The sequence below is a fragment of the Pongo abelii genome, chromosome 12 (genome assembly GCF_028885655.2).
Source record: "Pongo abelii isolate AG06213 chromosome 12, NHGRI_mPonAbe1-v2.0_pri, whole genome shotgun sequence".
In the NCBI taxonomy this organism is placed as follows: Eukaryota; Metazoa; Chordata; class Mammalia; order Primates; family Hominidae; genus Pongo; species Pongo abelii.
In genome coordinates this window covers 84,720,015-84,747,167 of record NC_071997.2, presented here as the reverse complement: position 1 = coordinate 84,747,167, position 27,153 = coordinate 84,720,015, and the positions used below count along the sequence as shown (strand labels likewise).

Here is a 27,153-nt window from a genome sequence, read left to right as displayed (position 1 = left end):
CCCAGGCGGTGCGCGCCCCCGCTGTTCCCGCTTCCGCTCCAGAGAGGGAGGGCTTTCCGAGCCCGCTAGCCCTGCGGCCGCAACCAACCCCGGGTCGGAGTGTTCCGGCCCGGCCAGCCCCGCGGCGTGACGGAACGGGAGCTCAGCAGTTCCCCGCGCGGGGCCCAGGCGTCGGCGGTAGGGCGGGCCCCTCACCGCCAGCGTGCCAGCCCCGCCCCTACCCACCAGTGTGCCAGCCCCGCCCTTCCCCACGTCGCCGCGCGCCCGGGGGCGGGGCCTGGCGCGCACCGCCCGCGCACGGCGAGGCGCCTGTTGATTGGCCGCTGGTGCCCGGGTTCCTCCGGCGGAGCGCACCTCCCCCCAGGTTTCCCGCCAGCAGGAGCGCGGTAGATGCGGTGCTTTTAGGCGCTCCGTCCGACAGAACGGTTGGGCCTTGCCGGCTGTCGCTATGTCGCGACAGAGCACCCTGTACAGCTTCTTCCCCAAGTCTCCGGCGCTGAGTGATGCCAACAAGGCCTCGTCCAGGGCCTCACGCGAAGGCGGCCGTGCCGCCGCTGCCCCCGGGGCCTCTCCTTCCCCAGGCGGGGATGCGGCCTGGAGCGAGGCTGGGCCTGGGCCCAGGCCCAGGCCCTTGGCGCGCTCCGCGTCGCCGCCCAAGGCGAAGAACCTCAACGGAGGGCTGCGGAGATCGGCAGCGCCTGCTGCCCCCACCAGGTAGCGGGGTGGGGGTGGGGTCGAACGCGGGGGCATAGCAGCGGGGCGCTTGGAACCTGGCGAGGGGAGGCTTGCACAGGGGGTTGGGGGGTGCACGGCCTGGCCCTGGGCTCGGAGGAGGCGGGGCCGCAGAGTTGGCTTGAATGAGTGCAGGGGTCGAGTCTGGAGTATTTGGGGGTGTAGCTTGTAAACAGGGTCGGAGGAGAGAGGCTGTGCAGGAAGAGGGCTGCAGGGGAGACGCGGAGAGTTCGGGCCTTTTGGAGGGAGGAGACGCGTCCCGCCAGGTGGGGGTGCTGGGCTAAGGAAGGGGCGACGCGCGCAGCTCAGGGTAGGGAGGGGGCCTGGGAGGTGGGAGCACTGGGGGTGGGGCGAGAAGGGGAAGGCGCCGGGCCCACTTGGTGGGCGGGGCGGGGAGGGGGGCGGGGTGGCGGGAAGGAGGAATGCCTGCGGGAGGCCGAACGGCGAGAGCCCGGTGGTGTGGGGTGCGAAAGGAGGTTCCTCGGCTGGCGCTGAGATAGTGAGTTGGGGCTCCAGTAGTCGATCGAGGTAGACGCTTAGAGGTAGTTAAGAGCCGCGGTCGCCGAGACGCCTTGGGGACGGCGGGCCTTCGGCCTAGGTGAGGGGCCGCCGAGGGGGTGGGCCACGAGCTGCGATCGCGTGGGGGGGGGGCGTGTCACCATGGGGACCGCGGGGCCTGATTGGGCGGGGTGCGGGCGGGGCGGGGCCGTGGGGAGCCGAAGTGCTAGGATCCGGCTGGGTGCTTCGGTAGGTAGGCTGCACGTGCACCGAGACGAAGATAGAATATTTTGACGTATGTGGAAATTCGTGTCGAGTGGAAAATATTTTATTTTATGAAATAGTGTAATTTTTATGGGGCACCACTGGGCTTTTAGAGGCCTTAATCGGGCGCTGGGCAAAGATGTGTGGACGTGACTCCGGGGAAGCCTGTGGGCAGTTGTCCTCACTTTATGGGCAGTTAAGTGCTTTCTTTTCCCCCCCTTTTTGAGAGAGAGTTTCGCTCAAGTCGGCTGGAGTGCAGTGGCGCGATCTCAGCTCACCGCAACCTCTGCCTCCCGGCTTCAAGCGATTCCCCAGCTTCAGCCTCCCGAGTAGTCGGGATTACAGGAATGCGCCCCCGCACCCCGCTAATTTTGTATTTTTAGTAGAGATGGGGTTTCTCCATGTTGGTCAGGCTAGTCTCGGAATTCCCGACCTCAGGTGATCCACCCGCCTTGGCCTCTCAAAGTGCTGGGATTACAGGCGCCAGCCACCGCGCCCGGTCTGTTTAGGGCTTTTTATCCCAGCAGCTGGCGACATTTTGAAAAGCTTGCTTTTACTGTTTGCCAGATACATATATATATTTTGAGACGGAGTCTTGCTCTTTTGCCCAGGCTAGAGTGCAGTGGCGCGTTCTTGGCTCACCACAACCTCTGCCTCTCGGGATCAAGAGATTATCCTGCCTCAGCCTCCCAAGTAGCTGGGACTACAGGTGCGCCCCACCACGCCTGGCTAATTTTTGTATTTTTAGTGGAGACGGGTTTCACTATTTTGGCCAGGCTGGTCTCGAACTCCTGACCTCTTGATCGGCCCGCCTTGGCCTACCGAAGTGCTGGGATTACAGGCATGAACCACCGAGCCCGGCCGTTTGTCAGATATTAAACACAAAGTTTAATGGTCGCTATTTGAACAAACGAAGAAATAGAGGCTCAGAAAAAATAACTCATTCAAGATAAGAGCCAGTTAGTGTTTTTTGTTTTGAGATGGAGTCGCGCTCTGTCGCCCAGGCTGGAGTGCTGTGGCGCTTTCTCGGCTCACTGCAGCCTCTGCCCTCCAGGTTCAAGTGATTCTCCTGCCTCAGCTTCCCGAGTAGCTGGGATTACGGGTGTGCGCCCCCGCGATCCGGCTAATTTTTCACCATGGAGTTTCACCATGTTGGCCAGGCTGGTCTTGAAACTGCTGACCTCAAGTGGTCCATCCACTTCAGCCTCCCAAAGTGCTGGGATTACAGGCGTGAGCCACCGTGCCCGGCTGCTAGTTAGTGATTTTGAGTAATGGATTTCAAATCCATTTAAATCCAGTTTAAAGTGTCCTAAAGGAATTCTGAGATTTTTCTAAGTGTAATTATAGTGTTACCCTTCTTTAAGCGACCCTTTCCCGCAGTTTAAATATATATAGTTGTGCATTAGTAGCATATGCTTGTAGGGAACAGAGCCAGCATCCGCAATAACAAACTCCTGGTTAGAAAAGCATGACGTATTGTTTACTTGAGCATGAATTGATTGTTGAATCCAAACCAAACGGGTGTATTTATCGTAAGGATGTACTTTACGTTCATATTGAATAGCGTATGTTATTTGTTTCTTGAGGTTGAGTTTAAGAGACTTGTAAAAATAAAACGTATACACTTCACCCCCCATTATGGAGAGGATTCCAGGGTATTCAAGAAAGATGGGCATTTAATACTAGGTTTCTAAAGAGACTGCAGTGTCTGGATCACTCTGCCCAACACAGCATTAGGCATTATGGATCCTGGATACAACCATGAACAGGACAAAGCAAAGAGGCAATTCTAGACTCCAAGTGGAAAGGGGACGGAGAGGATGCGGGTCAGGCTAGGCTCTCAGCTCTGTAAACCGAAACCAGAAGGACAAATAAGGTTAGACAGATCATAGTGAGAGTGGGAAGCTGGTTCAGGAAGAGGAAGGTCTGCAAATTGTGGGTAGGATGAAAGGAGGAGGAGGGAGCATTGGAGAAGTTAAGCAGAGATCCAATCATGAACAGTGTGATGAGCTACAGAGACATTTGGACTTACTCCATGAATCATTTAAGCCTTAAAACATGTTGAGCGTATTTTTTTTTTTTGAGACGGAATTTCACTCTTGTTGCCCGAGCTGGAGTGCAGTGGTGTGGTCTCAGCTCACTGCAACCTCCGCCTTCTGGGTTCCAGCAATTCTCCTGCCTCAGCCTCCCAAGTAGCTGGTATTACAGGTGCCTGCCACCACGCCCAGCTAATTTTTGTATTTATAGTAGAGACGGGGTTTCACCATGTTGGCCAGGCTGGTCGTGAACTCCTGACCTCAGGTGATCCACCCACCTCAGCCTCCCAAAGTGTTGGGATTACAGGCGTGAACCACCTCACCTGGCCGTGAGCCACCGTGCCTGGCCGAGCATCTTTTAATGTTTGTCATTTAGATTTCCTCTTGTGCTGAAGTGTTTGTCTTTTGCTGTTTCTTTTTTTTCCCTAGTTCTTTGTCAGTTGTGTGTGATGTAAATGTCTTCTTTCACAATGAGTTCTTTCATTTAGTTTATGGCTTTGTTGTTGTTGTTGAATAATAGAGGTCTCACTATGTTGCCCAGGCTGGTCTTGAACTCTTGCCTTCAAGGGATCCTCCCACTTCAGCCTCCCAACCTGTTGGGATTACAAGTGTGAGCCACCACACCCAGCCTTATGGCATCTTTTGATGAACAAATTATTGATTATAATGTGGAATTTGTCCTTTTATTTTCTCTGTGGTTAGTGTTTCTATAGGTTTTATTTAAGAAATCCACAGGGAGGCTGGGTGCAGTGGCTCATACCTGTAATCCCAACACTTTGGGAGGCCAAGGCAGGCCAACATGGCTAGACCCTGTCTCTCCAAAAAATAAGGAAATTAGCCAGGCATGGTGGTGTGTGCCTGTAGTCCCAGCTCTTGGGAGACTGAGATGGGAGGATCGCTTGAGTCCAGGAGGTTGAGGCTGCAGTGAGCCAAAGAGATCATGCCATGCACTCCAGCCTGGGTGGCAGAGTCAGACCCTGTCTGCCAAAAAATAAAATAAAAGTTGGTGAAAATGTTGATTATATATTTTAGGAACAACTAGTAATTGACACCAAAATTATGGGCTAAAGAGAAAGCAAAAATAATGTGATTTTAAACCAGAATTCAAAAGATCCGTTTAGCGTATGTTTAGACAAAGTCATTACTTATTATATCAAAGTTTTAACATTTATTTTGTGAGCTGTCAGCTTTTCCTCTTAACATTTTTCCCCACTGTCTTAAAAAACCCCAAGAATACCAGACATTTAAGACTCACTTAAAGCTTTAAAGGCACTTGCAAAATCCTAAAATCATAATTTAAGGTGTTTTTGGAGGGCAGGAGCAATGGTGGCAGGCAGTGTTTTGCTTTGTTGCCCAGGCTGAAGTACAGTGGCAGATCTCGGCTCACTGCACCCTCGACCTATCCGGCTCAAGTGATCCTCCCACCTCAGCTTTCTGAGTAGCTGGGACCCCAGGTGCACACCACCCCATGCCTGGCTAATTTGTAAATTTTTTTGTAGAAACAAGGTCTCACTATGTAGCCCAGACTGGTCTCGAATTCCTGGACTCTCAAGAGATCCTCCCAAAGTGCTGTGATCATAGGTGTGAGCCACCACACCTGGCCTATTTTGGCATTCTTGAAAACTGCAGAATTACCACAGATAAAATTTTAAAATTACCTTTAAAGAATTCAAGTTTACACACAAAAAAAATTTGGTTAGCACTGAGTGAAGAAAAATTTTGAGAAATGTTTAAAATTTTTAGTTTTGTTACACAATACATTTTACTACCTGTTTAATTATCTTTTTTGGCTCAGAAACCAGTTTCCTGGGCCCAGGATGTTTAGTGGTACTCTTTTTCTTCAAGCTTTTTAGCACTGGGGGAACTGCATGTTACTAAAATTTTTAGTCTTAGCATTTTATAGCTTACTGCTGTTTCTTTTCTTTCTTTTTTTTTTTTTTTTGAGATGGAGTCTCGCCCTGTCACCCAGGCTGGAGTGCAGTGGCACAATCTCGGCTCACTGCAACCTCTGCCTTCCGGGTTCAAATGGTGCTCCTGCTTCAGCCTCCCGAGTAGCTGGGATTACAGATGCCCGCCACCACACCCAGCTAATTTTTATATTTTTAGTAGAGATGGGGTTTCACCATGTTGGCCAGGCCAGTCTCGAACTCCTGACCTCGTGGTCAACCTGCCTTGGCCTTTCAAAGTGCTGGAATTACAGGCATGAGCCATCGTGCCCAGGCTTTTTCTTTTTTCTTTTTTCTTTTTTTTTTTGAGACAGAGTCTTGCTCTGTTACCCAGGCTGGAGTGCAGTGGCATGATGTGGGCTCACTGCAACCTCCACCTCCCGAGTTCAAGGGAGTCTCCTGCTTCAGCCTCCCGAGTAGCTGGGATTACAGGCGCCTGCCGCCATGCCCAGCTGATTTTTGAATTTTTTTAGTAGAGACGGGGTTTCGCCATGTTGGCCAGGCTGGTCTTGAACTCCTGACCTCAGGTGATCCGCCTGCCTTGTCCTCCCAAAATGCTGGGATTATAGGCGTGAGCCACCGCGCCCGGCCCAGCATACTGCTATTTCTTTCTTTTTTTTTTTTTGTGAGACGGAGTCTGTCGTCCAGGCTGGAATGCAGTGGCGTGTTCTTGGCTCACTGTAACCTCTGCTGCCTGGGTTCAAGTGATTCTCCTGCTTCAGGCTCCCAGGTAGCTGGGATTATAGGCCTCTGCCACTGCACCTGGCTAATTTTTGTATTTTTAGTAGAGACGGGGTTTCACCATCTTGGCCAGGCTGGTCTTGAACTCCTGACCTTGTGATCCACCTGCCTCGGCCTCCCAGAGTGCTGGGATTACAGACCTGAGCCACCACACCTGGCCCATACTGCTATTTCTTAACAGCAGAAAAATTATGTGTGAGATTCTGTAAGTATAATGGTATATAAAGGATAAAATGATGCTTATATTTCTAATATTTTATTTCAAAAAGGAATTTATTTCAAAACTGATAATGGTTGGATCCAGCTTTTCACACAAACTTTTTTTTTCCTAGTGAGGATGCACATTTATCCTGTAAACAAATTGAAGACATTATTTTTTTAATTGCTTGCTTAGAAATGAAATAATTCTTTTCTAATGATCTTTTAAAGCATGAGACCTCATACATCATTTAAAACAATTTATACTGTATTTTACACATGACAAAGTTCTAAGGTAACAGCCCTTTTCTAAGACTAAAGTTATAGTCCTCCCTTTGTATCTGAGGGGGATTGGTTGCAGGACCCCCCTGTGAATACCCAAATCCTTGGATGTCCAAGTCCCTTACGAGATGTAGTATTTGCATATAACCTATACACATCTTCCCCTGTACTTTATCTCTAGATTACTTACAATACCTAATACAATGTAAATGCTTTGAAATTAGTTGTTCAACTATATTTTAAATTTTGTATTTTTTTTTCCTTTTTTTTGAGACAGAGTCTTGCTCCGTTGCCCAGGCTGGAGTACAGTACAGTGATCACAGCTCACTGCACCTTTAACCTCCCAGGCTCAAGCTGTCCTCCTGCCTCAGCCTCCCCAAGTGTTGGGATTACAGGCGTGAGCCATTATACCTGGTCACTGTTTTTTATTGGTTTTAAATTTTTGATTTAAAATTTTTTTAGGTTGGTTGAATCTGGACTGGAACCCAAGGATATGTTTGTTGAGCTTACTGTATTTACTTTGGAATAAAACTAGAATGCTTAACTTGTATGTTAAAAATACTTTATTTGGCCGGGCGTGGTGGCTCATGCCTGTAATCCCAGCACTTTGAGAGGCCAAAGCGGGCGAATCATTTGAGGTCAGGAGTTTGAGACGAGCCTGGCCAACATGGCAAAACCCTGACTCTACAAAAAAATGCAAAAATAAGCCAGGTGTGATGGCGTGTGCCTGTAGTCTTGGCTATTCAGGAGGCTGAGACACAAGAATCGCTTGAACCGGGGAGGCGGAGGTTGCAGTGAGCCGAGATTGCGCCACTGCACTCCAGCCTTGGCGACAGAGCAAGACTGTCTCATGCACACAAAAAAGAAGGCAAGGTGCGGTGGCTCACGCTGTAATCCCAGCACTTTGGGATTCTGAGGCGGTTGGATCATTTGAGGTCAGGAGTTCAATACCAGCCTGGCCGACATGGTGAAACCCCGCCTCTACTAAAAATACAAAAACTAGCTGGGAAGTAGTGACACACACCTGTAATCCCAGCTACTCGGGAGGCTGAGGCAGGAGAATCGCTTGAACCTGGGAGGTAGAGGTTGTGGTGAGCCAAGATCACGCTGCTGCTGTACTCCAGTCTGGGTGACAGAGTGAGAACCTGTTCCCCCCCCTCCCCGCCCAAAAAAAAAGAAAACTCGATTACATATTATAGTTATCAGTATAAAACTTTTAAAATGAGGTCTTTTTTGCATATATCTTTCAGGTCTCAGTCAGAAACTTGAGTTACTTTTTTTTTTTTTTGGAGACAGAGTCTTGCTCTGTCACCAAGGCTGGAGTGCAGTGGCCTGATTGTGGCTTGCTGCAGTCTCAACCCCCTCAGGCTAATCTTCCTGCCATAGCCTCCCTAGTGGTTGGGACTACAGGTGTGTGCCACCACACTTCATCAATTTTTTTGGATTTTTTTGTACAGTCAAGGTCTCACTATGTTGCCCAGGCTGGTCTCAAACTCATGGGCTCAAGTGATCTTCCCTCCTTGGCCTCTAAAGTAGCTGGCACTACAGGGGTGTGTGCCACCATAAGCAGCTAATTTTTTTAAAATTTTAAGTAGAGACCCCGCCTTACTATATTGCTTAGTCTGGTCTTGAATTCCTGGTCTCAAGTGATCTCCCTCCTTGGCTTCCCAAATTCTCACATTACATGCGTGAGCCACTGCGCCCGGCCTATACTTACATTTTTTGAAGAAACGGATACTTTATATTTCATGATTGGGTCTAAATCATGTGGTTTCAACTGGCTAATTGTTATTCTAAAATGTCTAAAATGTTCTTGTTATGTGCCTCTTTTAATTTTGAAGTTATTCAGTGAAACCTTTAAGCAGGCCTAGGTATCTAATACTTAGGCAGGGATTATCAGCAGTTTGTGGCCTCCCCATCACTGATGGGCAGCTCTTCTGTATTCTGTTAGATTCCTCCCCCCTGCTCCTGAAAACTCACAGGGCTAAATCTGTTTTTGTGAAGATTCAAAATCTGTTTTTGATTTTGTAGCAATATATACTTTGGCACGTTAGGCCCTAAGTTGTTGACTTGAGTTTTTCCATAACTAGTTTGTAGGGGGAGGGTAATAGAGTGTTAGGTAGCTTTTGGAATACATAGGAGTGTAACTGGAAAAAGATTCCAAGCAAGTCTAATTAATTAGATAATTTACCTAATTAGTAAATTATATAATCAGTATGCTTTATAATAATATTGTGAGTTAGATCCTGTTTCTGATATGTACATACCATATTGTATAGGTGCTACTAATTTGGAGAGCATATACAGTGAGTCCATGCCTTTTTCCTGCCATCAGCATTATACCAGAATTCTGCCATGGTTTTTAAACTTTGATTCTGAGAAGTTTCTCACTCTAATAACATAACTATATTTGTGTTTGTCTTCATAGTTAAATATGCATTATGATATCAGCTTGCATACTTTTTTAAAATGACTTGAATGTCTGACTTTAAAAATTATTCTAGAATTTCTGTGCTTCAATATTAATGCCAGAAGACTTGGAATTGTTTATTTGTAGGTAAGTGCCTTTAAGGAAACTTGACCAAATATTAACTAAGTTATGTATTTCCTTTTGACAACAGTTGTGACTTCTCACCAGGAGATTTGGTTTGGGCCAAGATGGAGGGTTACCCCTGGTGGCCTTGTCTGGTTTACAACCACCCGTTTGATGGAACATTCATCCGCGAGAAAGGGAAATCAGTCCGTGTTCATGTACAGTTTTTTGATGACAACCCAACAAGGGGCTGGGTTAGCAAAAGGCTTTTAAAGCCCTATACAGGTAAGAGTCACTACTGCCGTGTGTGTGTGTTTGTGTGTGTATGTGAGAGAGAGAGAGACAGACAGAGACAGGCAGACTTTTTTCCATATGATGAAATTAAGTGTATTTTACCCCAGTAAATTGCAAGGGGTGGCAGTTGTGAAAGCTTCTGGCATGGGAAAGGCATGTAACGTAGTCTTTAGCTGGTTTGTTTTGTAGAATGGAATTTTTATTTCTGTCCTTTGAGTGACTTACAGCAATATTATACCGTTAATAAAGGTAAACTAAACTGTCCCCCTATCTTGAAGGGTCAAAGAGAAAGTTAATGTCATCAGGATACATAGCCTATAGATAGCGACATTCTTTAGGGAAAGATGGAGAGATGCATACTACCTGGCCTCCAAACTACTCACTAATGAACACATCTGAGTTGAATTTCACACCAAACTCCTGGAACCATAACTTTCTTTTCCCAGATCTAGTCTTATTTATCACAGACATCAACAGCCCGGCATGTTTAGCCTCACTTGGGCTAGGTGCACCCCATCGTCTCTTGTACAAGTTCTCTTTCTTTCTTTTTTTTTTTTTTCTGGAGACAGAGTCTCACTCTGTTGCCTAGGCTGGAGTGCAGTGGCGCAATCTCAGCCCACTGCAACCTCTGTCTCCTGGGTTCAAGAGTTTCCTACCTCAGCCTCCCGAGTAGCTTGGGATTTATAGGCACACGCCACGTTGCCTGGCTTTTTTTTTTTTTTTTTTTTTTTGAGACGGAGTTTTGCTCTTTTGGCCCAGGCTGGAGTGCAATGGCACAATCTCAGCTCACTGCAGACGCCACCTCCCGGGTTCAGGTGATTCTCCTGCCTCAGCCTCCCGAGTAGCTGGGATTACAGGTGCACACCACCAAGACCAGCTAATTTTGTATTTCTAGTAGAGATGGGGTTTCACCATGTTGGCCAAGCTGGTCTTGAACTCCTGACCTCCAATAATCCACCCACCTCCCCCTACCAAAGTGCTGGGATTATAGGCGTGAGCCACTGTGCCCAGCCGCCCAGCTAATTTTTGTATTTTTAGTAGAGACGGGGTTTCACCATGTTGGCCAGGCTGGTCTCCAACTTCTGACCTCAGGTGATCTGCCCACTTCCGCCTCCCAAGAGTCTCCAGTCTAGTATGTTGTACTCGGTGTTGTAAAATCCAAACAAGGGTCAGTTTCCCAGGTAACTGGGAAGTTCCCAGAATCATACTCTTTCATCATAATGCTCATCCTACACAAAAGGGTTAGGGGCATTTTGTCTAAAATTAAATCTAAATGGTGATCTGACATACAGGTGGAGAATTGGGAAGTTTTGTTCTGTCTTCTACCAACTTGCCATATAATCTTGGCCAAGCAAAGTAACTTGTTTTTTCTTTTAATCTTTTTAAAAGAAATAGAGACAGAGTTTTGCCATGTTGCCCAGGCTGGTCTCAAACTCCTGCCTGAGCTCAAGCAGTCTGCCCACCTCAGCCTCCCAAAGTGCTGAGACTACAGGCATGAGCCACCATGCCCCTGGTCTCAGCCAACTTTTTTGTTTTGTTTTCAAGAGATGGGGGTCTCACTCTGTCACCCAGCCTGGAGTATAGCGTTGGGATCATAGCTCACTGGAGCCTTGAACTCCTGGGCTCAAGTGATTCCCCCCTGCTTTAGCTTCCTCGGTAACTGGGACTAGAGGTGTCTGCCACCACACCTGGCTAATTTTTAAATAGTTTTCTTTTTTTTTTAAAGAGATGACGGTCTTGCTATGTTGCCTCCAGGGTGGTCTTGAATTCTTGGCCTCCAGTGATCCTTCTGCATCAGACTCCCAAGTAGTTGGGTGATCCGGCTAAAGTAACTTATTTTCTGATACTGTTTACTTATATTTAAAATGAATCTCATTGGGGTTGCACTGGGGCCGGGCATGGTGGCTCACGCCTGTAATCCCAGCACTTTGGAAGGCCAAGGCAGGTGGATCACCTTAGGTCAGGAGTTCAAGACTAGACTGGCAAACATGGTGAAACCCCGTCTCTACTAAAAATACAAAAATTAGCTGGGCGTGGTGGCACATGCCAGTAATCCCCGCTACTTGGGAGGCTGAGGCAAGAGAATCGCTTGAACCTAGGAGGCGGAGGTTGCAGTGAGTCGAGATCATGCCACTGCACTCCAACCTGGGTGAAAGAGCGAGACTGTCTCAAAAAAAAAAAAAAAAAAGGCTGGGCGCGGTGGCTCACGCCTGTAATCCCAACACTTTGGGAGGCCCAGGCGGGTGGATTACTAGGTCAGGCGTTCAAGACCAGCCTGACCAAGATGGTGAAACGCTGTCTCTACTAGAAATACAAAAATAAGCTGAAATCCCAGCTACTCGCGAAGCTGAGGCAGAGAATTGCTTAAACCTGGTAGGCGGAGGTTGCAGTGAGCCGAGATCGCGCCACTGCACTCCAGCCTGGGGAACGGAGTGAGACTTCATCTCAAAAATAAATAAATAAATAAATAAAATGATCTCTCATTGAACCTGATATATGAAGTCTCTTTTAGGACCAATTTCGAGATTTAAAAAATTTGGCAGAATTACTTTTTTTTTTTTTTTTTTTTTGCAATGGAGTCCCGCTTTATCACCCAGGCTGGAGTGGAATGGCACAATCTCAGCTCACTGCAACCTCTGCCTCCTGGGTTCAAGCGATTCTCCTGTCTCTGCCTCCCGAGTAGCTGTGATTATAGGCGCCCGCCACCAGGCCCAGCTAATTTTTGTATTTTTTAGTAGAGTTGGGGTTTCACCATGTTGGCCAGGCTGGTCTTGAACTCCTGACCATAAGTGATCCATCCACCTTGGCCTCCCAAAGTGCTGGGATTAGGTGTGAGCCACTGGGCTGGCCCAGAATCACTTTTAAAAAGAGATCAGTAAGGCCAGGCATGGTGGCTTACGCCTGTAATCCCAGCACTTTGGGAGACTGAGGTAGGCGGATCACCTGAGGTCAGGAGTTGGAGACAAGCCTGGCCAACATGGTGAAACCCTGTCTCTACTAAAGATACAAAAATTAGCCAGGCATGGTGACACATGCCTGTAATCTCAGCTACTCAGGAGGCTGAGGCAGAATTGCTTGAACCCGGGAGTCAGTTTCTTTTTTCTTTTTTTGAGATGGAGACCCACTTTGTCACCCAGGCTGGAGTGCAATGGTGCAATCTTGGCTCACTGCAATCTCTGTCTCTGGGGTTCAAGTGATCCTCCGGCCTCAGTCTCCATAGTAGCTGAGACTACAGGTGTGCACCACCACACCTGGCTAATTTTTGTATTTTTAGGAGAGATGGATGTCACCACGTTGGCCAGGCTGGTCTTTAAACTCCTGACCTGAAGTGATCCACCCTCCTTGGCCTCCCAAAGTGCTGGGATTACAGGTGTGAGTCACCACGCCCAGCCCTAAAGTTGTATTTTGATGGAATGAACTGTTTTGAGAAATAAATTGTAACGCGTTGAGTCTGAACTGGGCTACCCTTTCAAAATGTGAAGGCCCCTTAAAGTAGCACATTGGTTGGATATTCTTTTATGTATTTAGATATATCTGATCTAGTTGTCTTTGGGACAAACTCATATTTAATATCATAGCTGCATGTAACTGACAGTGTAGTCTTTGTCTTCCTGAAGTGTTTGTTTGTTTGTTTGTTTTTTGAGATGGAGTCTTGCTCTGTTGCCCAGGCTGAAGTGCAGTGGTGCGATCTTGGCTCACTGCAACCTCTGCCTCCCGGGTTCAAGTGATTCTCCTGCCTCAGCCTCCCGAGTAGCTTGGACTAAAGGCATGTGCCACCACACCCAGCTAATTTTTGTATTTTTAGTAGAGATGGGGTTTCACCATATTGGTCAGGTTGGTCTTGAACTCCTGACCTCGTGATCTGCCCACCTCGGCCTCCCAGAGTGCTGGGATTACAGGTGCGAGCCATTGTGCCCAGCTAGTAAGTTTTTCAGAAAGATTCTCAAACCCCTTTTAAATCTTCTGCCTCACTTGAAGAGGTATGCCCTACCTGTTTAGGGCTGTAGACTCAGGTCATTAGAAGACAGACAAAGTAGTCCTGAGTGAACCCATAGGGCACCTTCAAGGAGGTAAAGTTGGTGATTTTAGTTTCACTGGTAGTTTTTCCCTGAATATTTATTCCTTTTGTGCTTTATTGATTTATCTATGTCAATAAAAAGTAATGGGGCATTACAAATTATAACTTAATTGTCATTCTTGTTCATTAGGGCAAATGTTGTAGGTTGAGTCAAGTGTCCAGCCAACAAGTTATTTTGTGTGTGTGTGTGTGTATACATATATATACATAATTTTTTTTTTTTTCCATTGAGACAGGGTCTTGCACTGTCGCCCAGACTGGAGTGCAGTGGTGCAATCTCGGCTCACTGCAACCTCTGCCTCCCAGGTTTAAGTGATCTTCCCACCTCAGCCTCCCAAGTAGCTGGGACTACAGGCGCACACCACCACCCTTGGCTAATTTTTGTATTTTTTTTTGGTAGAGATGGGGTTTCACCACATTGCCCAGGCTGGTCTTGAATTCCTGACCTCAAGTAGTGCGCCCACCTAAGCCTCCCAAAATGCTGGGATTACAGGCATGAGTCACCGCACCTGGCATATATATATTTTAAGATAGAGATGGGGTTTGCTATGTTGCCCAGGCTGGTCTTGAACTGCTGGGATTGCAGGCGTGAGCCTCTGCACCCGGCCCTTATTATTTATGAATACATTTCTTTCTAGGTTCGAAATCAAAGGAAGCCCAGAAGGGAGGTCATTTTTACAGTGCAAAGCCTGAAATACTGAGAGCAATGCAACGTGCAGATGAAGCCTTAAATAAAGACAAGATTAAGAGGCTTGAATTGGCAGTTTGTGATGAGCCCTCAGAGCCAGAAGAGGAAGAAGAGATGGAGGTGGGACACTGCAAGCATTCAGTTGTTATTTATGTTAGGGTGATGGGGGAAGAAAGGGGGAGGGTGTATTAACAAGATACGTTGTTTTATATATGTGTGTGTATATGTATTATTTTATTATACATACATGCATACTTCTGTACTTCCCTGGACTGTAGGATAAGTTAGGTTACTTAGAATCTCAACAGCTAGCATCGTTTTTACTTAGTTTTCAAGCCTACTGGCAGGGTAGGCAAGAGGTAGTACCATTTTGGTAAGAAGTAGAGAGCTAGGGACAGTAAAGATGGAGTAATATATATATGAGGGTATAGTCAGGCCCTAGAAATTAATTATCCCGTTTTATGCTTTTTATAAAAAAACTGAGATAGGGTCTTCCTATGTTGCCCAGGCTGGTCTCAAACTCCTGAGTTCAAGGGATCTGCCCACCTTGGCCTCCCAATGTGTTGGGATTACAGGCGTGAGCCACAGCACCCAGCCCCAGCTTTATGCTTTTAATTCTAAAACTTTTTTTGTTGTATTTTGCATTGATAAGAATAGATGTTAAATAAACCTTGAAATACAACCTTGGCTCAAACGTTAATGGTTATGGTGTTAGGGGCCAGGTGTGGTGGTTAATGCCTATAGTCCCAGCACTTTAGGAAGCTGAGGCAGGTGGATGTCTTGAGGACAGGAGTTCAAGACTAGCCTGGCCAACACAGTGAAACCCTGTTTCTATAAAAAATACAAAAATTAGCTGGGTGTGGTGGCACACATCCCAACCACTTGGGAGGCTGAGGCATAAGAATTGCTTGAACTTGGGAGGCAGAGTGTGTAGTGAGCCAAGATCGCACCACTGCATTCCAGCCAGGGTGACAGAGGCAAGAAGACTGTCACCAAAAAAAAAAAAAAAAAAAATTGTTATGGAAGTGAAAAAAATTGATTAATTTAGAACAAGCTTGTCCAGTCTGTGGCCCAGGATGGCGTTTAAATCAGCCCAACACAAATTTGTAAACTTTCTTAAAACATTTTGTGATTTTGTTGTTGTTGTTGTTGTTTAGCTCATCAGCTATCATTAGCATTAGTGTATTTTATGTGTGGCCTAAGACAATTCTTCCAGTGTGGCCCAGGGAAGCCAAAAGATCATTATTCTCTGATCTATCAAATTAATGTGCTGCATCCTAAAAGACATTCATCTATAACTAAGCTCAGTTTCATGTTTGTTCCTTTTTCAATAGATGAGATAGGGAATGAGCAAGTTAACAAAGTGGGTATTTTAATTTTAAGGTTGAAACTAAGGATCATAACGTTATCAGAGGTCTAGAACTGGATGGCAGCTACAGAGATCCATTTAGCCTAATACTGGTTTAACAAATGATCCGGGAGATCCATGATACGTGAATGTGCTAGGCCTGAGATGAGACAGCCAATTGTGGAAGAGCAAACACTAGAACCAGTATAAGTTGCTTACTGCTTTCTTATGCTATTAATGAGCACGTTGCCTCCTGATATTTATGATAAATGGTCATGCCAACAGCTTTGTCATAAATAGAACTCCCATGGCAGCAATCACTTAATCGTGTAGTTAGAGATGGGGTCTCACTATGTTGCCAAGCTGGCCTTGAACTCCTGGGCTCAGCGATTCTCTCCACAGGCACCTGCTACTGTGCCCGGTGCAGCACTTTGTGTTTCTGAACATAACCTGAAGATGTTATTGTCTTCGTAGTAAAACAAAAGATAAGGCTTAGAACTGGATCACTTTGCCTGTCTCTTCTTACCTCCTCCCAGTTCAAAATGCTTGCATCTCTTAATAGCTAGCATTCCCTTGGATTTTGCACTTGAGCTCAAACTCAAGCCTCAGCACAATCTTTTTTATAGTTTTAGTCTTTTAGCCAGAGAGTCGACTTACCCCCCATACCCACTCTGCTTCCTTCATAATGCTGCTTTCCCTGGGCAGAGAATCCTTGCCCTTCTTGTATTATGTCACTTTGTGGGGTTGGTGTCTGCCACACTTACAGCAAGTCCAGAGATTTTTTTTCCACCATGTTTGCAGGAGAACTATTGGCATGGAAAATGACAATTGTTTTAATGTCAGGTGAAACTGAAGTTGATGTTCATTGAGAAGTTGCTAATTTCTAGAGGTGGGTTCTTTTTTTGGCATATGAAGTTGCAGCATGTTAAGAGAATTTACAGCAGTACAGATGGCTCCACAACTTATGATGGGGTTACATAAATTAAAAATGTGTTTAATACACCTACCCCACTGAATATTGTAGCTTGGGCTTAGCCTAACCTATCTCAGACATGCTCAGAACACTTAAATGGTAGCCTAAAGTTGGGCAAGATCATCTAACACAAAGCCTATTTTATAATAAGGAATTGCCTATCTCATGTAATTTATCGAATACTGTACTAAAAATGAAAAACAGTGGCTGCACGGGTACCATTATAAAGTCAAAAAATCGTAAGTTGAACTGTCTATATTATGGTTTTCCAAATTTTGATTTGTTTTTAAATACTCTTTCCTTGCCTGGCAGGTAGGCACAACTTATGTAACAGATAAGAGTGAAGAAGATAATGAAATTGAGAGTGAAGAGGAAGTACAGCCTAAGACACAAGGATCTAGGCGAAGTAGCCGCCAAATAAAAAAACGAAGGGTCATATCAGACTCTGAGAGTGACATTGGTGGCTCTGATGTGGAATTTAAGCCAGACACTAAGGAGGAAGGAAGCAGTGATGAAATAAGCAGTGGCGTGGGGGATAGTGAGAGTGAAGGCCTGAACAGCCCTGTCAAAGTTGCTCGAAAGCGGAAGAGAATGGTGACTGGAAATGGCTCTCTTAAAAGGAAAAGCTCTAGGAAGGAAACGCCCTCAGCCACCAAACAAGCAACTAGCATTTCATCAGAAACCAAGAATACTTTGAGAGCTTTCTCTGCCCCTCAAAATTCTGAATCCCAAGCCCACGTTAGTGGAGGTGGTGATGACAGTAGTCGCCCTACTGTGTGGTATCATGAAACCTTAGAATGGCTTAAGGAGGAAAAGAGAAGAGATGAGCACAGGAGGAGGCCTGATCACCCCGATTTTGATGCATCTACACTCTATGTGCCTGAGGATTTCCTCAATTCCTGTACTCCTGGGATGAGGAAGTGGTGGCAGATTAAGTCTCAGAACTTTGATCTTGTCATCTGTTACAAGGTGGGGAAATTTTATGAGCTGTACCACATGGATGCTCTTATTGGAGTCACTGAACTGGGGCTGGTATTCATGAAAGGCAACTGGGCCCATTCTGGCTTTCCTGAAATTGCATTTGGCCGTTATTCAGATTCCCTGGTGCAGAAGGGCTATAAAGTAGCACGAGTGGAACAGACTGAGACTCCAGAAATGATGGAGGCACGATGTAGAAAGATGGCACATATATCCAAGTATGATAGAGTGGTGAGGAGGGAGATCTGTAGGATCATTACCAAGGGTACACAGACTTACAGTGTGCTGGAAGGTGATCCCTCTGAGAACTACAGTAAGTATCTTCTTAGCCTCAAAGAAAAAGAGGAAGATTCTTCTGGCCATACTCGTGCATATGGTGTGTGCTTTGTTGATACTTCACTGGGAAAGTTTTTCATAGGTCAGTTTTCAGATGATCGCCATTGTTCGAGATTTAGGACTCTAGTGGCACACTATCCCCCGGTACAAGTCTTATTTGAAAAAGGAAATCTCTCAAAGGAAACTAAAACAATTCTAAAGAGTTCATTGTCCTCTTCTCTTCAGGAAGGTCTGATACCTGGCTCCCAGTTTTGGGATGCATCCAAAACTTTGAGAACTCTCCTTGAGGAAGGCTATTTTAGGGAAAAGCTAAGTGATGACATTGGGGTGATGTTACCCCAGGTGCTTAAAGGTATGACTTCAGAGTCTGATTCCATTGGGTTGACACCAGGAGAGAAAAGTGAATTGGCCCTCTCTGCTCTAGGTGGTTGTGTCTTCTACCTCAAAAAATGCCTTATTGATCAGGAGCTTTTATCAATGGCTAATTTTGAAGAATATATTCCCTTGGATTCTGACACAGTCAGCACTACAAGATCTGGTGCTATCTTCACCAAAGCCTATCAACGAATGGTGCTAGATGCAGTGACATTAAACAACTTGGAGATTTTTCTGAATGGAACAAATGGTTCTACTGAAGGAACCCTACTAGAGAGGGTTGATACTTGCCATACTCCTTTTGGTAAACGGCTCCTAAAGCAATGGCTTTGTGCCCCACTCTGTAACCCTTTTGCTATTAATGATCGTCTAGATGCCATAGAAGACCTCATGGTTGTGCCTGACAAAATCTCCGAAGTTGTAGAGCTTCTAAAGAGGCTTCCAGATCTTGAGAGACTACTCAGTAAAATTCATAATGTTGGGTCTCCCCTGAAGAGTCAGAACCACCCAGACAGCAGGGCTATAATGTATGAAGAAACTACATACAGCAAAAAGAAGATTATTGATTTTCTTTCTGCTCTGGAAGGATTCAAAGTAATGTGTAAAATTATAGGGATCATGGAAGAAGTCGCTGATGGTTTTAAGTCTAAAATCCTTAAGCAGGTCATCTCTCTGCAGACAAAAAATCCTGAAGGTCGTTTTCCTGATTTGACTGTAGAATTGAACCGATGGGATACAGCCTTTGACCATGAAAAGGCTCGAAAGACTGGACTTATTACTCCCAAAGCAGGCTTTGACTCTGATTATGACCAAGCTCTTGCTGACATAAGAGAAAATGAACAGAGCCTCCTGGAATACCTAGAGAAACAGCGCAACAGAATTGGCTGTAGGACCATAGTCTACTGGGGGATTGGTAGGAACCGTTACCAGTTGGAAATTCCTGAGAATTTCACCACTCGCAATTTGCCAGAAGAATACGAATTGAAATCTACCAAGAAGGGCTGTAAACGATACTGGACCAAAACTATTGAAAAGAAGTTGGCTAATCTCATAAATGCTGAAGAACGGAGAGATGTATCATTGAAGGACTGCATGCGGCGACTGTTCTATAACTTTGATAAAAATTACAAGGACTGGCAGTCTGCTGTAGAGTGTATTGCAGTGTTGGGTAAGACTTTGAACAAGCTTGTTCTCAGGCTTTGATAAGTAGTGCTTTGTGCCAGCTGTATATTATCCCTAAACATAAGTAATAAGGTATATATGGTACATATTTTGACATGCATATACATATTTGCATCCTGACTAGGCTGCCCACAGCAGTTTAAGTTACTTGAAACTCCCTTTTATCTTAGTAGCCCTTTGGCCTTTCTTCAGTTTTTTTTTTTTCTTCTTCTTCTTCTCAGACATGGTCTTGCTCTGTTGCCCAGGCTAGAATATGGTGACACAACCACGGCTACTGCAGCCTCGACCTCCCAGGCTTAAGTGATCTTTCCACCTCAGCCTCCCAAGTAGCTGAGACTACAGATACGCACCACCATGCATGGCTAATATTTAAATGTCTGTAGAGAGATGGGGTCTCACTGTGTTGCCAGGACTGGTCTTGAACTCCTGGGCTCAGGTGATCCTCCTGCCTCAGCTTCCCAAAGTGCTGAGGTTACAGGCATGACCCATTGCGCCTGGCCCTTCAGTCTTTAATAATCGAACAAAAGGTTTTTGTTTTTAGACAGTGTCTTGCTCTGTTACCCAGGACAGACCTCTCGTGTCAGCCTCTTAGGTAGCTAGGATTTACAGGTAAGCACCGGCGTGCCCCGCTTTATTTTTTTGTTGGGGGAAGGGGGAAGGGAGTAGGGAGTTGAAGCTTCCCTATGTTGCCCAGGCTGGTCTTGAACTCCTGGCCTCAAGTGACCCTCCAGTCTCCCAAAAGTGCTGGGATTACGGGCATGAGCCACCGCTCCTGGCCCAAAAGATTTTTAAATGTGTTATATTTCATGAGACAGGCTTTATTTTAGATCAAATTTTATTTATCAATAAAAAGTTGAGCTTTTTATTATTTGGTGAATACTGTTTCAAGGTGCTTTATTACACTATCTGTTGATCCATCATTTTAAAATTTTGTTTTATTACAACGTTTGCATTTCAGTGAATCCATCTGCATACAATTTTAAAAGGTCAATCATTCCTTTTTTCTGTAGCCAAATTGTCAAAGATTCTTTCCTGCAGTTGATTTTTCAAAGCCCTGAGTTAGGAATTTACAATTTGGCAACCATCTCAACTTCATAAGCAATTTTGTTCTTTAAATGTCATGGCCAACATTACCTGGAACCATTGCTGTTTTATAGTTTAGGTTTATGTCGTATATGTTTTTTAAATTTTTTAGAGACGGGGTCTTGCTGTTTTCAGACTGGAGTACAATGGGATGACTTAGCTCATTGCAGCCTCAAACTGCTGGGTTCAAGCGATTCTCCTGCCTCGGCCTCCCGAGTAGCTGGGACTACAGGTGGTCACCATCACACCTGACTAATTTTTGTATTTTTGGTAGAGACAGGGTTTTTCCCATGTTGGCCAGGCTGTTCTTGAATTCCTGACCTCAAAGCGATCTGTCCGCCTTGATCTCTGAAAGAGCTGGGATTACACACATGAGCCACTGTGCCCAGCCCTGTTTTTTTTTTTTTTTTTTTTTTTTAAATAACCGTAGTTTACTTGAATTTGTAACACAGTAACACAAAACTATTTTGATCTGAATGCAAGTATCTAATGGAACAGAATAATATACTTCTGTTTAGTGTGTTGCATTTGGTTACTGGGTAATTTAAAATCCTTCCTCAGCACAGGTGTTCAAAAACCAGTCTTCAGAGATTGTTTTAATATCAGTGTGCCAACTTTGGCACATTCTGCTAAGTAAGAGGCTTAAGTGTAGCATGTCTCTGCTGTTTTTTTTTTTTTGTTTTTTTTTGAAACAGAGTCTCTGTCGCCCACGCTGGAGTGCATTGCAATGCGCGATCTTGGCTCACTGCAACCTCTGCCTCCCAGGTTCAAGTGATTCTCCTGCCTCAGCCTCCCGCGTAGCTAGGATTTCAGGCATATGCCACGTGTATTAGGCACCGCTAATTTTTGTATTTTTAGTAGAGACGAGGTTTCACCATGTTGGTCAGGCTGGTCTCGAACTGCTGACCTTGTGATCCACCCGCCTCAGCCTCTCGAAGTGCTGGGATTACAGGCGTGAGCCACTGTGCTTGGCCTCTGCTCTATCTTTTAGCTTTCCCTTGGCACTTCTCTGGTCCAGATGTTAGAGGATAAGTATTTTGAGGGGGCAGATCTTTGGACTGTAATTGAAAGTTCTCTCTCTTATAATGAAATGTGTTATAATGAAGACCTATAAAACCCCCAAACAATGAAGCCTCACTTTTACCCTCTCTTTTAACAGATGTCTTACTGTGCCTGGCTAACTATAGTCGAGGGGGTGATGGTCCTATGTGTCGCCCAGTAATTCTGTTGCCAGAAGATACCCGCCCCTTCTTAGAGCTTAAAGGATCACGCCATCCTTGCATTACGAAGACTTTTTTTGGAGATGATTTTATTCCTAATGACATTCTAATAGGCTGTGAGGAAGAAGAGCAGGAAAATGGCAAAGCCTATTGTGTGCTTGTTACTGGACCAAATATGGGGGGCAAGTCTACGCTTATGAGACAGGTAACTGATTCTTAAAGTTTCGTTATCAGAAAGTCATTTGTGACATTAGGAATAACATACTTAGGTGATCACTTTCCAAACCAGTTACATAAAAATCAGCCAGTGACTTAATAGGAAGCAAAGGGAAATACTCCCTGTGTTATAAAATTGAGAATTATATTTACCTGAAACATTGCTGCTTAATGTTAAGGGGAATATATGTTAAAAAGGGGAAGGAGGTCAGTCATTCAGGTCATGAGGCTTTTTGACTTGAATTCATTTCTTCAGAAGGTAGGTACATTCATAGTGAACAAAAATACAAAGGCTGTATGAAAAGATGAAAATGTTACAGGTTTATCCTTAAATTAGACTCATTTGCAGAAACGCAAATGAGGTAAGAAAGCAAATATAGTTCATGACCTCTAGCAACTGTTGAAAACTGCTCTTTAGGGATGACATGCTGGCCCTTTTTTTTGTTGCCAAGGCTGAAGTGCAGTGGCACCATCACAGCTCACTGCAGCCTCAGACTCCCAGGTTCAACCCATCCTCCTGCCTCAGCCTCCCAAGTAGCTGGGACTACACATGTGCACCATCATGCCTAGCTCATTTTTAAAAAAATTTTTTATGGCATTGTATTGATCTTCTCTTTATAACCAGGGGTTGACCAGCCACAGAACTTGTAAAGTTTTTTATATTTTTAAAAGGTTGTGAGAAATAGTAGTAGTTGGCTGGTCCCCGCTGCTCTCCTGCATTATAGTATACTTCCGTTCACCTAGTTTGCTAGAGAGAGGCAATATAGTGTGTATAGTGATTTCCAAACTTTTTCTTTAAATCAGAATCACCTGAAAGAATGTGACAACGTGTTAAAAAAAAAAAAAAAAGTGCAGAGATTCCATCCTGAAATGGATTCACTTGATTGGAATTGATTCTAGGCATTTCAGTAGTTTTAAAGAGCTCCTAGGTGATTCTATTCTTGCCAGCATTGAGAATCACTAGGGTAGTGGGTTGGTAAGCAGGCTCTGATGTTTTAAAGGCCAGTGAGGCCCTATGCCTCTTGTCTCTCTTAGCCTCAACTTTCTCCATGTTAGCAAATGGATTTCAGAACAGAACCAACTTAGACGGGATTGTGAAAGTTTTTTTAGAGTGCCTAGCTCTTACGTAAGGGTTCATAAGAAAGACAAAAGTTTCTGAAACTGTTACTACCAGTCATAAAAGACCTTTTCCTCCCTCATTCACAGGCTGGCTTATTAGCTGTAATGGCCCAGATGGGTTGTTACGTCCCTGCTGAAGTGTGCAGGCTCACACCAATTGATAGAGTGTTTACTAGACTTGGTGCCTCAGACAGAATAATGTCAGGTGAGTTTTTTGTTTCCCACCTAAGTTCTCATTCATTCATTTAGATGTGATAAAAGATATTTGCTTCTTGTACATGAGCCTTTTAAATCTAATATTTGATTTTTCTGGTGTTACTTTAAAAACATCACTTTTTAAGAACTGCATAGTCTCTCTTTTTTTTTTTTTTGAGATGGAGTTTCCCTTTTGTTGCCCAAGCTGGAGTGCAGTGGCACGATCTTGGCTCACTGCAACCTCTCCTTCCAGGTTCAAGTGATTCTCCTGCCTCAGCCTCTTGAGTAGCTGGGATTACAGGCACATGCCATCATGCCCAGCTAATTTTTTGTATTTTTAGTAGAAGCGGGGTTTCACCATGTTAGGCTGGTCTCGAACTCCTGACCTCAGGTGATCTGCTTGCCTCGGCCTCCCTAAGTGCTGGGATTACAGGCGTGAGCCACCGTGCCCGGCCAATAATTGCATAGTCTCTTAATGAGATTTAATCTTTTATACCAATATGTGTAGCTCATGATAGCTATATAACCTAGAAGATGAATTTATGTAATATGATTTGCAAAATGAGTATTCATTTATGATTTTTTTTTTTTTTTTTTAGGTGAAAGTACATTTTTTGTTGAATTAAGTGAAACTGCCAGCATACTCATGCATGCAACAGCACATTCTCTGGTGCTTGTAGATGAATTAGGTAAGACATTAAACTTCTCATTTGAAGACTTTCTTAAAAACATTTGTACAAATAACTATTTTTCTAGAAGATTATCTGAAGTACATCTAAACAATATCAATGTCTTTAGAGCATGCACTCACCATTGTGGCACAGACCCACAGTTGGGAGATAAAAGGTGATATTGTGAAAGGTTTTTGATTACCCATTAATTATTAGGCCTTACACTGTTTAGTTATAATAAAACATTTGTTATAATACGGGGATGAGAACACTAATAGGAGGACTCAGGAAGTTTATGACCTTGAGCGATACTGTATTTTTTTTAAAAGAAGCCTCACTCCCCATGAGCTGCTAAGCAGACTCGTTTGGCTAAACGAGGCCTATTTATAGAATGCTTTTAGACGTGGATGTACTAACCGATGCTGTTTTTCTGTCCTAGCATTTTTAATTCCTTTGAGTTATATCCTTATGCATATTTTACTTTAACAGGAAGAGGTACTGCAACATTTGATGGGACAGCAATAGCAAATGCAGTTGTTAAAGAACTTGCTGAGACTATAAAATGTCGTACATTATTTTCAACTCACTACCATTCATTAGTAGAAGATTATTCTCAAAATGTTGCTGTGCGCCTAGGACATATGGTATGTGCAAATTGTTTTTTTCCACAAATTTGGTTTTTTGAGAGGGCACTTCTCTGTTGCTAGCACATGTATCGCTAATATTTTTCTTTCTTAAGGCATGCATGGTAGAAAATGAATGTGAAGACCCCAGCCAGGAGACTATTACCTTCCTCTATAAATTCATTAAGGGAGCTTGTCCTAAAAGCTATGGTTTTAATGCAGCAAGGCTTGCTAATCTCCCAGAGGAAGTTATTCAAAAGGGACATAGAAAAGCAAGAGAATTTGAGAAGATGAATCAGTCACTACGAGTATTTCGGTAACTATAATGGAATTATAACTGACCTTAAGTTTCAAAGAAATAGTAAAAGGGGAAGGGATAATGCACTATGAAAAAACAAAAAACTTTTTTTTTTTTTTTTTTAATTTTAAGGGAAGTTTGCCTGGCTAGTGAAAGGTCAACTGTAGATGCTGAAGCTGTCCATAAATTGCTGACTTTGATTAAGGAATTATAGACTACATTGGAAGCTTTGAGTTGACTTCTGACAAAGGTGGTAAATTCAGACAACATTATGATCTAATAAACTTTATTTTTTAAAAATGACCATTTTTCCATTTTCTTTCTAGGAAATTAAACCCTTTTAATTCTTATCTACCTTCTACATAATGGTTATTGAATACTCCACAATATATTAAGTCTAGATGTTATGGTACATGCATACACTTTCAGGCTGTTTTATACCCACTGTCACCAATACACATAAATGGGGGAGGAAAAGCTATGAAACTGTATAGGGCTGTATATATACTTGTCTCAGCTTAATGCAGGAAACTGTTTTCATTTCCAGCAGTTTTGTCTAAACTGTTCAAAAAAAAACTATGAACAGAGTTCAAATACAGGACTGTTTTGAAGAGACTTTCTAAAGTGTACTTTAAAACATAGTAGTTTTTTACCTTTCACAAAACTGAGTTACAAGAATACTTTTGTTTTACAGTGCATCCCTTCCTAGGAAGTCTCATTAAAACACTCACTTTTTCTAGGGGTGATTTTGAATGCTGCACAGGGAAGGGAAGGAAATAATAGTCTTAACTTTTCTTAAAGGATACCAGAAACATTGCTGGATATAATTTAAGATTAGTGTTTTCTCTTTCATAGAAAGAACGTACATACTGGGACATGAGTACAGTTACAGCAAGTCTAGGTGTGCTAACAAAACAGGGCACATTCAAGTACAATAAGATTTTGCTTGAAATTAAAAACAAACTACATGAGATTAAAGCATTAAAATCATATTTCTCAATCTGAATACATGTTAAAAAAAAAATCAAAAGGAACGCAGAAGTGCTAGCTCACATTTTTACCATATTACAAAAGCAATTGGTACCCATGTCCATAAAGGCAGCAACAAAGCTGCTTGTCTATTGAAGATTACTACTGCAAATTGGACTGCATTCAATGCTAGTTGTAAAAACACCAGCTTTTCAGAAGTTGGTATCTGTACAAAATTGCAGCTTATTTTCTTCACTTCTGTCCCTTCAAGTCTTTACACAGTAATGCTAAAACACCCAGCTTTGAGATCCTGAGTCAATATATTGCCACTTTCTTTTTGGTAGCTTGAGCTTCATAGTGTCAACTGACCTTGTGTATCCATTTTTAATACAGTCTCTTCCTGTAGCATGGGCAAATATTTTAAATCTTCTTCCAAAAAAATGTTTTAAGTTATGATGTTACAATGGCAGGACTTTTTCTTTAGGGAAGGAATTCAGTTGTGCTGCAATGTATTAGATTCTATAGGTGGAGCAGAGTCATATAGTGTATCTGTATCATGTGTAGGCTCACCAGCTAATGTACAAGGATTAGACAGTGTTCCAGCACCACAGTCACAGAAAAACCTAAAGCAAAATGAAACCCAAATATTAGAAAAGTGAGGGGGAAAGTAATTGGGTAATATATCAAGCAAGTGTGCTACATACCTATCATGTCTAATAAACTCTACGTCATGTCCCTGATGGCACTTCTTAATGCAGTTCACACATATGGCATTTCGATCTGTGGTGTTACAAGTATGACATCTAAAAAGCAAAAGCTTAAATTACTTTTCTCAAACATGTCATTAATGCAAAACATTCCATTCTGTTTATATATTACCCTATGACCTTTGGCTTTAAGAGGACCAAAACAAAATTCTTTGTGGCTCCAGCCCAGATTAATTCTGAAAAGGAACTTTAATGGAGTAAGTGATTTTCCTATCGTCTGTGTCTTCTGAGGGAAGAGAAATGATTTGTAAGTTGTATAAAGGCAGTTCTTTCCACTTTAAAAGCCTCTCAAATCTTTCTGGGCTGAATCAATTTGGAGGAGTGAAGAGTCAAAACTGTCACGGTGATTGGGATATATCAAACACTAAACCCCGACATCTTTACCTTGAAATTTCTAGGAAAACAATACATTACACGAGTTACATGACATCAGTTACTGTAGTATTAGGTTTTTCCATAGTTATGGTCTTTGTTTTGTTTTGTAGAGACAGGGTCTCCCTGTGTTGCCCA

General features: G+C 43.9%; 2 protein-coding genes across 7 annotated transcripts in view; one reads left to right on the top strand and one right to left on the bottom strand.

Moving 5' to 3' along the window:
• Positions 1–17: 17 nt before the first annotated feature.
• On the top strand, positions 18–25,210 carry MSH6 (mutS homolog 6). 2 transcript variants are annotated; one of them, XM_002812046.6, is made up of 10 exons: positions 18–714; positions 9,319–9,515; positions 14,241–14,410; positions 16,924–19,468; positions 21,725–21,990; positions 23,208–23,325; positions 23,915–24,004; positions 24,476–24,630; positions 24,726–24,925; positions 25,040–25,210. In XM_002812046.6, the coding sequence occupies exons 1-10, from the start codon at positions 449–451 to the stop codon at positions 25,119–25,121; spliced, it is 4,089 nt and encodes a 1,362-aa protein (XP_002812092.3). In that variant the 5' UTR covers positions 18–448; the 3' UTR covers positions 25,122–25,210. The 2 variants fall into 2 exon arrangements, with proteins under 2 accessions (XP_002812092.3, XP_054404183.1); XM_054548208.1 differs by having other exon boundaries at positions 504–691.
• Positions 25,177–27,153, bottom strand: part of FBXO11 (F-box protein 11) — a 102,390-nt gene continuing 100,413 nt past the window's right edge. For 3 of the 5 annotated variants that reach the window (XM_002812048.6, XM_054548209.2, XM_054548210.1), the window contains exons 22-23: positions 26,581–26,679; positions 25,177–26,499 (exon numbers count right to left, since the gene is read on the bottom strand). In XM_002812048.6, the coding sequence (XP_002812094.1) occupies positions 26,370–26,499; positions 26,581–26,679 (229 nt within the window). In that variant the 3' untranslated portion in view covers positions 25,177–26,369. Of the gene's footprint in view, positions 26,680–27,153 lie in introns of all 5 variants that reach the window. The other 2 variants (XM_009237326.4, XM_024242109.3) reach the window with 1 other exon arrangement.